The sequence below is a fragment of the Xyrauchen texanus genome, chromosome 6 (assembly GCF_025860055.1).
Source record: "Xyrauchen texanus isolate HMW12.3.18 chromosome 6, RBS_HiC_50CHRs, whole genome shotgun sequence".
Lineage (NCBI taxonomy): Eukaryota > Metazoa > Chordata > Actinopteri > Cypriniformes > Catostomidae > Xyrauchen > Xyrauchen texanus.
The window spans coordinates 29,097,160-29,109,524 of NC_068281.1; the positions used below are offsets into that span (position 1 = coordinate 29,097,160).

Here is a 12,365-nt window from a genome sequence, read left to right on the forward strand (position 1 = left end):
TTTTTGTGCTCTCTGACAATTTTGCTCATGTTTACAAAATTTTGCACGCTTACATTGCATTTTTCTTTGCTTTTATTTCCAAGTTCTGCGCATGATTTTCCAAAACTTGAGTAGAGTTTCATGTAAATCAAGGGGTATTTTGCGTCCCTATTGACCCACTAGTTCTTGATCGACAGTCAATCATTCGAAGAGGGGAGGTGACGTCACTCCAGTGCAACTCCAAAAGCTGCAGCTCAATATTACATTATTTTTGTTTGATAGATACGCATATTGTGTCTGTTTTGAGGCCATTATCATAGTCCGTTAGCATGTATCGAGTCAGCGAAATTTAGTAAGCAGAGTCTTTAGTTTAGGCATTATTTAAGACTTACTTGTTTGTAGGTTATTGGCTGCATATCTAAAATTAAAAATACAAGGCTTGGTTGGTGTGGATGTTTGATTCATATTTTTACTAGCTGTACCAGAACCCAACAGACAATACTCAAAACAGACACAAGCAGCGTGTCTATCAACCACAAATAATATAATATTGAGCAGTAGCATCGGAGTTGCATTGGAGTGACGTCAGTCGATGATTGGCATGAATGATTGGCTAGAGGAGGTGCTGTCAATCAAGAACTAGTGGACCAATAGGGACGCAAAACACTCCCTGATTTACATGAAACTCTACTCACAAGTTTTGGAAAATCAAGCACAGAACTTGGAAACAAAAGTAAAGAAAAAATACATGTGTTTATATATTTTTGATTCATGATTGTTATTTTTTTTAATCTGTGCTATATATTTTAATCTGTGACCACAATACTTTTGACAGGAGTTTAATCCCATAGTTATTGCCTAATTTATTTGACATAAGGTAGCGCTAATAAGCGGAAGTCCAAAGCATCCAGTCTATTGGTGGTGATTAAGTTAGAATTTCCTCTTTTACACCTTAAGCCGCTTTCCAATTAAAACACTGATTTTAAATTAGGCTACAACCGGGCTAAAGGCATAATGAAAATGTGCTTTTTTCTGGTCAGAAAGTGTATCTAGATTGAAATTATAAATGTTTTTTAATGTAATAGGCTATTGATGGAGCAACATTTGTGTTAAAATAAATTATAACGGAAGGTTGTTTTGATTAAAATGCATAAAAAAAGCGGCGATGGAGCATTTTATCCAACACTTGCCAATTTATCTGTAGCTAAATCATCCGGAATATGAGTCCGAAATGTGCAACTTCTGGAAAATTACCGTTACGCAGAGCTGTGACGCTTCCATTTTTGCTTCCATTTTTGGTCTTAACATATCACTTCCTCCAGTTTGGAACAGTTAAAAGGCACAGACGCGTATCAAGGCGCACATTTTCCAGGCACTCTCTCAGAGTACACAGCTCTGCTTCGAAGAGATATTCTAGAACATACTTCTGGAATGCATAGAGTCATTTGCCTGGTGCTACTGTCAAGCCCTTGGATCTTTCCCTGTGAAGGATGTAAGTAAACTGCTCTAACAGTGAGAGTAGAGGTACCTAAGATATGTAAATTCGTATGATGTTTAATTGTTATCCTGTACCCAAATCGATCATGCCTGGAAATAATCTTCACTTCTGTTTTCTTTTTTTTTACTTTTCCAGACAACCCTTGCTGTGCACAACCTTGCCAAAACCAGGGTGTGTGTTTATCCAAGGGCGCTGATGCCTATGAATGTGATTGTACCAGGACAGGATATTATGGTGTGAACTGCACTACCCGTAAGTCTGGCACTTGATTGTCTTTATATAGATGAAAATTGTGTTATATATGCATGTGTGTGTATATATATATATATATATATATATATATATATATATATATATATATATATATATATATATATGTATGTGTAGAAAATGTTTGCACTCAACTGTTTCTGTTTTTTCTTGCATTGCAGCTGAGGTTTTCACACTCCTCAAATCCACACTGAAACCAAGACCAAGCCTTGTGCATCACTTTTTAACACATTATAAATGGATCTGGGACATCATCAACAACATCTCTTATCTGAGAGACACCATAATGCGCTATATCCTGACATGTAAGTTGAATGATTCACATTAAGCACACAATTAAGAAAATAACAAAAAATATGATCAATACCATAAAATTATTTAACCATTGCTCGTTTTCCAGCAAGGTCACACCTGGTTGACAGTCCACCAACATACAATGCAGATTATGACTACAAAAGCTGGGAAGCATACGCCAACCTGTCCTACTACACTCGCAGTCTTGCACCATTGCCCAAGAACTGCCCTGCACTTGATCTCCCTAATGCAAAGCAGGTGGTGGAGAAGGTGCTCTTGAGGAAACAATTCATCCCTGATCCACAGAGGACCAGTCTCATGTTTGCTTTCTTTGCCCAGCATTTCTCTCACCAGTTCTTCAAGACTGACTTTAAAAAAGGACCAGCCTTCACCGAAGCTCTAGGTCATGGAGTAAGTGTCATTCACATTTAACTTGAAGGGGAAATATTACATCCCCTCAAAGGTTTATGTGGAACTGCAGTGCAATTTCTAATGGTTATGTAATGTTCCAGGTGGATTTGGGGCATATTTATGGGGAGACATTGGAAAGACAACACAAACTTCGCTTATTTAAAGATGGCAAGCTGAAGTATCAGGTATGGTGATTTAATGAGATTAACTAACTTGTTGGTTCTACGGTCTTTAACAGGACATTGATTTCATGAAACATGTGATTGGTCCTTAGGTTGCAGATGGAGAGGTGTACCCTCCTCTAGTGAAGGATGTCCAGGTGGAGATGCATTACCCTCCTCACGTCTCAGAGGAACAGAAATTTGCTGTGGGCCATGAGGCCTTCGGTTTGGTTCCAGGTTTGATGATGTATGCTACCATTTGGCTGCGTGAGCACAATCGTGTCTGCGAAATCATGAAGCAAGAACATCCTGACTGGAATGATGAGAGAATCTTCCAAACCACCCGACTCATCCTGATTGGTCAGTAAGATGGCATTGTCTGAAAAACACCCCTAATTCACAATATTTTGCAGATGTGTTCCAAAAAGCAAGGGATTTGATTTTTCTCCTCCCTTTTTCACCCAGGTGAGACCATCAAAATTGTGATTGAGGAATATGTTCAGCACCTGAGTGGCTACCACTTCAAGCTCAAGTTTGACCCTGAGCTTCTCTTCAGTCAACGCTTCCAGTACCAGAATCGCATTGCAGCCGAATTCAACACTCTTTATCACTGGCATCCGCTGATGCCCGACAACTTTCAGATCCAGAATCAGGTCTATGGCCACCACCAGTTCATATTTAACAACTCCATAGTGACAGAACATGGCATCAGCAACCTGGTGGAGTCCTTCACTAAGCAGAGGGCTGGACGGGTGAGTTACACACCTACATAAATAACTACACAAAATGCATACTTTTGAACTATCTTTTAAATTTTTCTCAATACGGTAGACCTAATTTTGACCTTTTTTTGTATCTATAGGTTGCTGGTGGATGGAACCTGCCAGTTGCAGTGCAGGGAGTAGCTGTTAAAGCTCTCGAGCATTCCAGAGCGATGCGCTACCAGTCTTTTAATGCCTACAGAAAACGTTTCAACATGAAGGCCTATTCCTCCTTTGAGGAAATGACAGGTAAGATAAACAGTGAAATTGACAAACCGCTATGTTTGGGAATATAATGAAAAATATAATATGTGACCCTTGATTTAATCTTAATAATTCTGTGTGGTAAAACAGGAGACAAGGAGCTAGCAGCTGAACTGGAGAAGCTATATGGTCATATAGATGCAGTTGAGCTGTATCCTGGTCTTCTTGTGGAGAAGCCCAGACCCAATGCTGTCTTTGGGGAGACAATGGTGGAGATGGGAGCTCCCTACTCTCTCAAAGGCCTCATGGGAAATGCTATTTGTTCTCCTGAATACTGGATGCCCAGCACATTTGGTGGGAAAGTGGGTTTTGACATTGTTAACACTGCCACGTTAAAGAAGCTGGTGTGCTTGAACATCAAAGGACCCTGTCCAATGGTTTCCTTTCAGGTACCTGATGTGAAATATCAGAAAACAAGTTTAGAAAACGTCAATTCAAGCACAGGGCACTCTACGCAAAATAATATTAATCCAACCGTTGTCTTGAGAGAGCGGAGTTCAGAGCTCTAAATCACTGTCAATGTTTTCACCGTGATACTTGATTTAACAATTCAATTTCTATTTATTTGTTAATTTATTTGAATTATTTATTGACATATGTGTTATTTGACATTCTGTGTTATTTGGCATTAAGTGATTTAATATTAATACTTGAAAAAAGAGAAACTCCCTTGTTACGTCAGTTGTTCTCATGAAACCCTCTTATGTTGAAAGGAGGGATATTTTTTTAAAACGATGTTGAATGTAGTTGGTTTTTATACCAACAATGTTATTTTCTCTGAATAAAATAATTTTGACTTTTTACATAAGTTAGGTATCATTTATTGCCAGTTACTCTTGACACACCACACAATACTTATGTATTTGACTTGCTTATTCAAATAAAACTTGATCGCTGAGGGTCCCATGATACATGTCAAAAGTTGTAAGCCCTATTCAAATCTGTGCATAACTTTCAGATGATCCTAAAATCATTGTTCTACGGTCCTCTTATTCTTTGGATGGTGCTTTAGGCAGTGGTTCTCAGCCATGATGCTGGGGCCCATGGGGAGGAGTGGTGCTAAGCAAACTTCCTAGGGGGCCACAAGATGACAGAATAATTTAAAATAAGTTATATTAAAATACTATAACTTAATTAAAACTTGAAATCAAGATGGAGGCCCACAACTTATAAAATTACAGTTGCTGAAACTTCTGGAATAAAAATAATTTAAAAAAATGAATTGTGATTAATTAATCTATTGACACTACTAGTTTCCGGGGGAAGGGGGCATTCAAATATTGTCTTAGGCAATTGGGAGCCATGGAGTTAAAATGTTTGACAACTTGTGGCTTAAGGTATAACCATTAAATAGTGAAAAATGGACAAAGCACAGATTCAAAATGTGCATCAGACCATGACTTTAACCTGAAATAACAAATACTGTTAAGCGCCATTATTTCAAGCTGAAACAATACACAGCATACTAAGCATGTAAACTTTTGGGAATGTGTTTCTGTTAAAAAGGGACAGTAAAAATTTCCCATGGTAACTTAAGTGGGAACTGGGAGATATTAGAGAGAGCGAACAGTTAACTTTTCCCAGACAAAGTCCAAAATACAGAAGATCTTATGTTCTCAAGACTGAAAACGATACACATTTTGGGTGTGTTTACATGCTCACCAATGGGTAACTATATACAGTAGATATAGATAACTACCAAAAATCAGCTTACTCAAAATAATCTGACAATGCAGAAAAACAGTGTTTACACAAGTCTTGAAATAATTGGGTAATCTTTGATTTCGATTTGAAAACATAAACAGGCATTTGCCAAACTCATGCGCAAGTTGAAGAACACCAAATCAGGTTGATGGGCAAAAAAACTGCCAGTGTCAATCTTTTCTTGTGTTTACATGACCACACAAGTTGTCGGCACATTAAGTATAGTTGGTTAAGAACGTGCATTTAAACGCACTCATTGATTAAAAAAGGTAGTGTGCAACAACAGTCAGTTTAAAGAAGCTAGTTTTAGCCCTAGACGGCCTAATCCTGAACCACCCACAGTCTGTGAATGAAATTCTGATGCATTACAAAAATGGCAAGTGCTTTCTGAAATTGCCAGTTCTAATCTAATCTTGATGTGGAGTTATGATGAAAATAAGGTGCATTTATTGTTCTGAGACCAGTGCAGACAGACAGCACACTGGAGGTTCAGTCATTCACTAAATAATGAGCAAGGTTGATCCCAGGATTGGATCTATGGGGGTGCTGGGGTGGGCTTAACATGGTTGGCAGTGTATGGATGATGCTGAGCATTACTTTGAATCAGAATTATTTATGCTAATTTCTTTATTGGTAAAATGCTTCAGCACTGACTATCACTTCGACTATCACTTTGCCAAAGTAGAAAAAAAACATTGCAACATAAAAGTAAAATCAAGTCAAATAATTTGTATAGTTTTTTATTTGTGGTGTCCCAATACACATGGCTTCAAAGCAGCTTTACAGAAAGTCAATTGTAATGTTTGTAACATCTCAAAAACATTTGTAACCAACACTCCTGAACACATAATAAACAATTTGAAACACGTTATGACTTTTTATAGCTAGGTATTATTAAAACTATCATAACATAGTCCCACTGTCCACATATGTGGACATAAATTGTTTTAGGAAAAGTGCTCTAGAATTTTTATTTTTGGCATACACACAGCAGTCATGCTCAGGTCTCAGGAGGTTAAGGAAGACCTAATCTCTGGATTTGCCAAAGATTTTTAGGTAAGTGCCATCAAATCTTTATTAGATTTGGCACACTCCACTGTACTAAAAATGTGTCTCAGCACACAAAAAATGTATTGGTGAAAAAGGGCTACAATTGTGCTGAGACAATGCTCTGGGTGTTACTGGGAGCGTTGCTAAAATAACGTTAGTCACAAGCACCTACAGGCCTTGCCAAAGCCACTGACAAATGTCTTATTCACTTGTGTGTGATGAGCCAAATGTCCTAACTGACAGTTGGAAAAGAGAGATGAATGTTTAGGGAAAAAGTTGAGAAGAGGTCATGTAAGTCACGCAGGTCTTGATTTACACAGCTCATATAAAGGTGAAGAGGGAATACAAATCACTGATGTAATTTAGGTTCTGAATGTCGCTTGCTCCCTGCACGAGTGTTGCGTAAGAAACAGGAAAGAGCAGGAAATTTGCAGATTAGAGAAGTCGGGCCTCCCACACTGCTTTTGCAATTTGATTCCAGTCGGGCCATAGGAGATGGTAAACACATCTGAACTGATGCTAAAATATCTGATAGGAGATAGTGCTTGATAGAACATGCTTGGCATGATGGGGCTAGTGCCAGGGTACTGGAACATTCAAAAGCAACATGCCGACTTTCCGTGTGATCACGTTGCAAGAATTGTGTAGTTTTGCCAAGCCACAATCCTCGACCGATGATGAGATGAGTTTTTTAGATATGCAGGTGTGTACAGTAGTATGCAACTTTGCATAGGCTACATTCCCAGACATACTACATTTGCCATGATGGCATTGTAATTTGTTATTTGACCTATGTCCTACTAACAACAACTGCAAAAACAATTTACTCAAGTTTAAGATTTGTAGAGTTTACAAGTATTTGAATCAAGTATTTGAATATGTTAACAAACAGTTATCGGGGTATGTGCCTGTAGCTGTATGCTAAAAGCATGTTTACATTGTGATTTACCTGAAATGACATTTACTGATGATACTTTAGTGCCTGATGCCATGAGCTCAGTCAAAACCCTCTAAGACCCCTCGCCGCATCAATGGAAACATGGCAACAGACAACCCTCACACATACTCATTCAAACATAAACACAGTGTTGATAGTTTAGACAGTTTCACCAGAAACCACACTAACTACAATGCTCCGATTGTGCAATGTATCATTCACAGACTCCTAGGTTGGTGAAAATGTACACGCCATTCAATTCTGCATACATTCACACAACTACCATAACTATGGCAAAATGCTGACTAATGCCTCATTTAACTGACACTAGATGACAAGCATTGACAGACCTGTCATTGGACAGTGCACATCATTTAGATTTCAAAATGAACATAAATCACTGCACTGCTATGTAGCAGGCTATTCAGTTAAAGTACAGCAGGCCTTTTACGTTTCACTCAATTGGCATCACAGGACAACGTCTATGACTAACATTCAGACTAACATACCTAACATTCTGCCTTACATCCCCATTAGTGTTAAAAGAGCTTATTTTAGTAAATACCAGCAAATAATTGTGTCTAGCTTCATCCTTTGATGGTCTTTGATGTCATGAGTATTGCACACTCTATGAGCTCAGACAATAACAGAAGCTTTGGTCAAAGACTACTGTATAACAGTTCTATCAACCACACCAAGACAAACCCATAGCAACACAAAACATTAAACAATAAAACTAAGTTTTTTGTTTTTTAAAAATCTGCATTCGAAAGCGCGGCCGTAGCTAATGGGGGGAAAGGTGGTTTGGTAATGTTTCTAGGCGCCACAGGTCCAGGAGGGGCCCACAACAAATTTTAAACTGTATTTTTTTTTTATATGAAAGGGGACCAAAGCAATATACAGTCAGGGGGCCGAGAATTCCATGCTGCAACCCTGATTGAAAGTCATATTGGTTAAAATTCCAAGTCATTCAATGGTATCATACTTTCAATCTATTAAGTATATGTACTTAAGAGTAAATTAGATGATGCTCAATTTTTTGTACAGTAAAAATTTAACTCATATATATAATGAATTGAGTACACCTTTTCTATGGAGAAAATATTTCCAATTTCTGAATTAAAAGTAATTTTGATTTTAAAAAGCCCAATGACTGTAAGAGGATAAAACTCTTGAAAAAAAATTAAAATAAAATAATAGCTAAAACTGTGATATATCTGTGAAAATAATGATTAAGATGTGTATCCTCATGGGGGCCTGGGCAAAAACAAGGTATTTTATTTGAACGATCACATTTAGGATCATGTTAGGTCTGGATGGGGCAATTTTAAGTGGCTATTTATAGCTCATTTAACATTGGTTGCAGAGATCATATTTTCAGTTATTACTATCAAACTTTTTTTTTTTTTTCTGTATGTGTTTAAACTTAAAACAAGGACTGGTGGTAATTTCAGAAAGTTTAATGTATATATATAGGAGCCTTGAAAAGGAACTGAAATATGAATTTAGTGGTGGCAATGACTGTCAGTATATTACCACTGGAAGTATCAGTGTTTGTAAACCAAATATAAAAGTGACGTAAAGTGAAATAATCAAAGGACCCCTGCACCTGTGTACACATCTTGTATTTGCTCATAAACATCCTCTTAATGAACTGTAAAAACAGTTATAGTGAGATAAGTATAGTATACAATCTGTTTAATTTTGTCACTATCTTGTTCGAGAATCACTAACAAAATCTCAGTTCATTGTTGGGATTTATGATCTGACTCAGGAGAAAAATGTCTCAAAATAATGAAAATGTGAGGGCAACTGTTTAAACATCTGAAGTACTGTGGACGTAGTGGAAGAGTGAGTGGGTGTGTTTAGACCGGATGTGATGGACATGTAAGGTTAAAGGCAACACGATTCATGTACTGTCACATTCCTTCAGCTCACAACCGGCACACATTTGTCTAATCTCTTAAGTAAGGCCTGTTACAACAGGTCTATTTATTTTTTTTAGGCGAGGCTTAAAACTCAATAACCTGTCAATGCTCAGCTAAAAAATACCTCAAAGACCTCAAAAAACAGCACTGACCAAATTTCAGAGAAACACTTTCTTGGACCTTTGCTCAACAGTTGTGAACGTGTGAATGGTGCGTCTGGGAATTCCAATACGCAATTGCTTCCTTTAATTCACCAACTGCTTTCTCTCATCCTCAAACACTTTTCTCCCACTGACTCATGCTGTGCTGTGAATGTAATAACAGTAGCCTAAAGCAGTGTTCAGCAAAGTGCTGCGCCAGACTGTATGATTCATTAAGCCTGGCAGTTTATGCATGTGGGCAGGAACTCCTGAATTAGGGCTTTGTCTCTGTCTATGCATTCTGGGGTAAGCTGTGTGCTTGGATGCATGCTGAGCACAGCTTGGAATGAAAAAGTCTGTCTTCCATAGACCAATGTTAATGAAAAAGATACAAAATTAGAATTCTGGCCACCTTTATAGAGATAATTATGTAGAGCCATCATACATCTCTCAATTTTAAAAAGGATTTATTATTTTGAATATATTCAATATAGTCCAAAATAAATAAAGTCAGTGAGAGCAAATAGATGAAGTAATCAGGGAGTTAATAGGAGTTAATGAACAGTTGAAAATGTTTGTTAGCAATCAATAACTGAAAGTGTTATATAAGAGAGTAGCTCATGCAGTGATTCTTCCAGCATTTCTGGGAAAGGGGAGATCGCCTTAAAACATTTACTACAAAACATTTAAAGTGATCATTAGGAAACCAAAAACACTTTTCACGTCATCATCTTTCCTCTGGCTATGAATATAAAAGACCAGCTTAGACAACCATGAATTCCCTTGCTGGTTTATACTGGTCAGTGCTGGCTTGGTGCTGGTCTACAATGAAAAGAATTTATAAAAAATTGTCATATTAAATGCGGCAATTAAATACGACTCATTTACATCTCATTTACTCACATCTAAATGAATTTGTTTTATTCCTGTCAATTACATGATTTAATTTTCACTGAATAAATTTGACTATATAGGTTACAACAACAAAAGCAATTTTTATGGGCCAGGAAATATAGCTCCAAAAAGGAACAGTTTACCCAAAAATGAAAATTCTCTCATTATTTACTCACCCTCATGCCATCCCAGATGTGTATGACATTCTTTCATCTGCAGAACGCAAATACAATTTTTAGAATCCAAAAAGCAGTGGTTCAATCCGTGTCTTCAGAAGTGATATGATAGGTGTGGGTGAGAAACGGATCAATATTGAAGTACTTTTTAACTCTAAATTCTCCTACCTGCCCAGTAAGTGGCCATATTCACGAAGAATGAGAATCACAAAAAACAAAAGTGTGAACGTGAAAGTGAAGATTGATAGTAAAAATTTACTGAAACATTGATCTGTTTCTCACCCACACATATCATATCACTTCTGAAGACATGGATTGAACCACTGCTTTTTGGATTCTAAAAATTTTATTTCAATAGGAAGGTCACCAAAATATGAAGGCCTAAACATAAAGTATATTCCATTGTGGCTTATTTTCTACTTTGTCAAAGTTTTTGAATAAAGCTGAGTTAACTGCTATTTTTTTACCCTTGCAAATGCAATGGTGTAACTTCATTTCTCGATATGACGGTTGTACAATGACAGACAGATAGCTACACATTTTGACAATAGTGTTTAACTTAAGAAGGTTTGAACATTCACAAAACATGAGTAAGAATTATGGCAATCATAATAGTGAGCAGGATGTTCGCTTTGGTACAAGAACAAACAAAAAAGATCCATCATTTCAAATTTTGACAGAACAAGACCAGGCTTCTTTAGAGATTAAACAAAGAGCTGGCACATGACACATTGCTGCACATCTATGCTGCATCCCTCTAATTTTAACTGGCTCTGCAATATTTTTGTTTTGCAAACTGTAACAATGTTTCTATGGCAAACCAGAGTCTAACAACGGATAGTTGTTCAAAGCACATCAGACTTGTTCAAACTTGATTATGTGATTATCCATGACAGCACTGAGCCAGACTTTCGCTCTTAAATCCTGATGTATTGAATACCCAGCATTTTATACTACCTTTGACTCATAAAGCTGTTATATAAATGTGCTAGATGGATTCAATAAGCATAAGGATCTCTGACTCCTAATGACTTCAATAGACAACAATATTGTATTGTTGATTGGGAGGTGATCATGTTATTGAAAGTGTAATTCTTTCAGAATATGAATAGCCATAAAATCTTTGTTTTTCATAATTGTTAATGGACCTCAAATATGCTATGATCTGAGCGAGTGTGCAAAGTCCATTTATTATGTATCCTGGTAACTTTTAGAATAAACTTTTACATACTAGTGATGTTGATCACTTTTTTCATTTTGATATAGATTGGTTGTCATATAAATGAAGAAACGCTTGCTCACTGATTTGGTCAAGATTGTGATGATTGTATCAGTATTACCTGTGAGTGATGTTTTCTATTACCTCTGATTTATATTATAAAGTATTCAATTTCCATGGAATACAGTCCTTCCAATTAAAGAAGCTTTGTGGTATTGTGGAAATAGACAACATGATTTGCCCACAGCATTTGAAAAAGACATGTTTAAACTGAATCCACTGGCACAGAGGACACATTTTTATATTATTTTAGGGAACTCAGGTTCCCACTTAACAGGAGTTATGCCCTAGGGGACTGGCTTAGAGCATGGAACAATCTGAATTGTTTTCAAAAAATTGAATTTTTTTTTAATCTTCTTTAGACGTTTAATCATTTTAACTCAGAAAATGGCTAGACTCATGTTATTCTTCAAGTGCTGCAGACTTTTATTTTTTAGATGGATTGATTTTTTTAAAAATAGATATATTTATTTATTTAACTGAACAACTTGCAAGTTCCATTTTTTTTTATTTTGGTAAGGTATACAGTATGTACAAGACAAGTATTCTGAAATCATATCTAAAATAAGAGATCACATTGATATGGAACAATACAAGTCTCAAGTGGCAAAAAAAGGCA

At 36.8% G+C, this 12,365-nt stretch overlaps 1 protein-coding gene across 1 annotated transcript; it reads left to right on the forward strand.

Moving 5' to 3' along the window:
- Window positions 1–1,328: 1,328 nt before the first annotated feature.
- LOC127645242 (prostaglandin G/H synthase 2-like) lies at window positions 1,329–4,479 on the forward strand. Its single transcript, XM_052128796.1, has 9 exons — window positions 1,329–1,471; window positions 1,613–1,729; window positions 1,909–2,052; window positions 2,148–2,452; window positions 2,554–2,637; window positions 2,727–2,973; window positions 3,079–3,365; window positions 3,476–3,623; window positions 3,729–4,479. The coding sequence occupies exons 1-9, from the start codon at window positions 1,411–1,413 to the stop codon at window positions 4,145–4,147; spliced, it is 1,812 nt and encodes a 603-aa protein (XP_051984756.1). The 5' UTR covers window positions 1,329–1,410; the 3' UTR covers window positions 4,148–4,479.
- The last annotated feature ends 7,886 nt before the right edge of the window (window positions 4,480–12,365 follow it).

What these genes read in the sequence shown, in the direction of transcription:
- LOC127645242 (XM_052128796.1), top strand. Translation starts at nt 1,411, where the DNA reads ATGCATAGAGTCATTTGCCTGGTGCTACTGTCAAGCCCTTGGATCTTT. An exon ending in GATCTTTCCCTGTGAAGGAT is followed by an intron (nt 1,472 to 1,612) that starts GTAAGTAAACTG and finishes TTACTTTTCCAG; the next exon opens with ACAACCCTTGCTGTGCACAA. An exon ending in TGGTGTGAACTGCACTACCC is followed by an intron (nt 1,730 to 1,908) that starts GTAAGTCTGGCA and finishes CTTGCATTGCAG; the next exon opens with CTGAGGTTTTCACACTCCTC.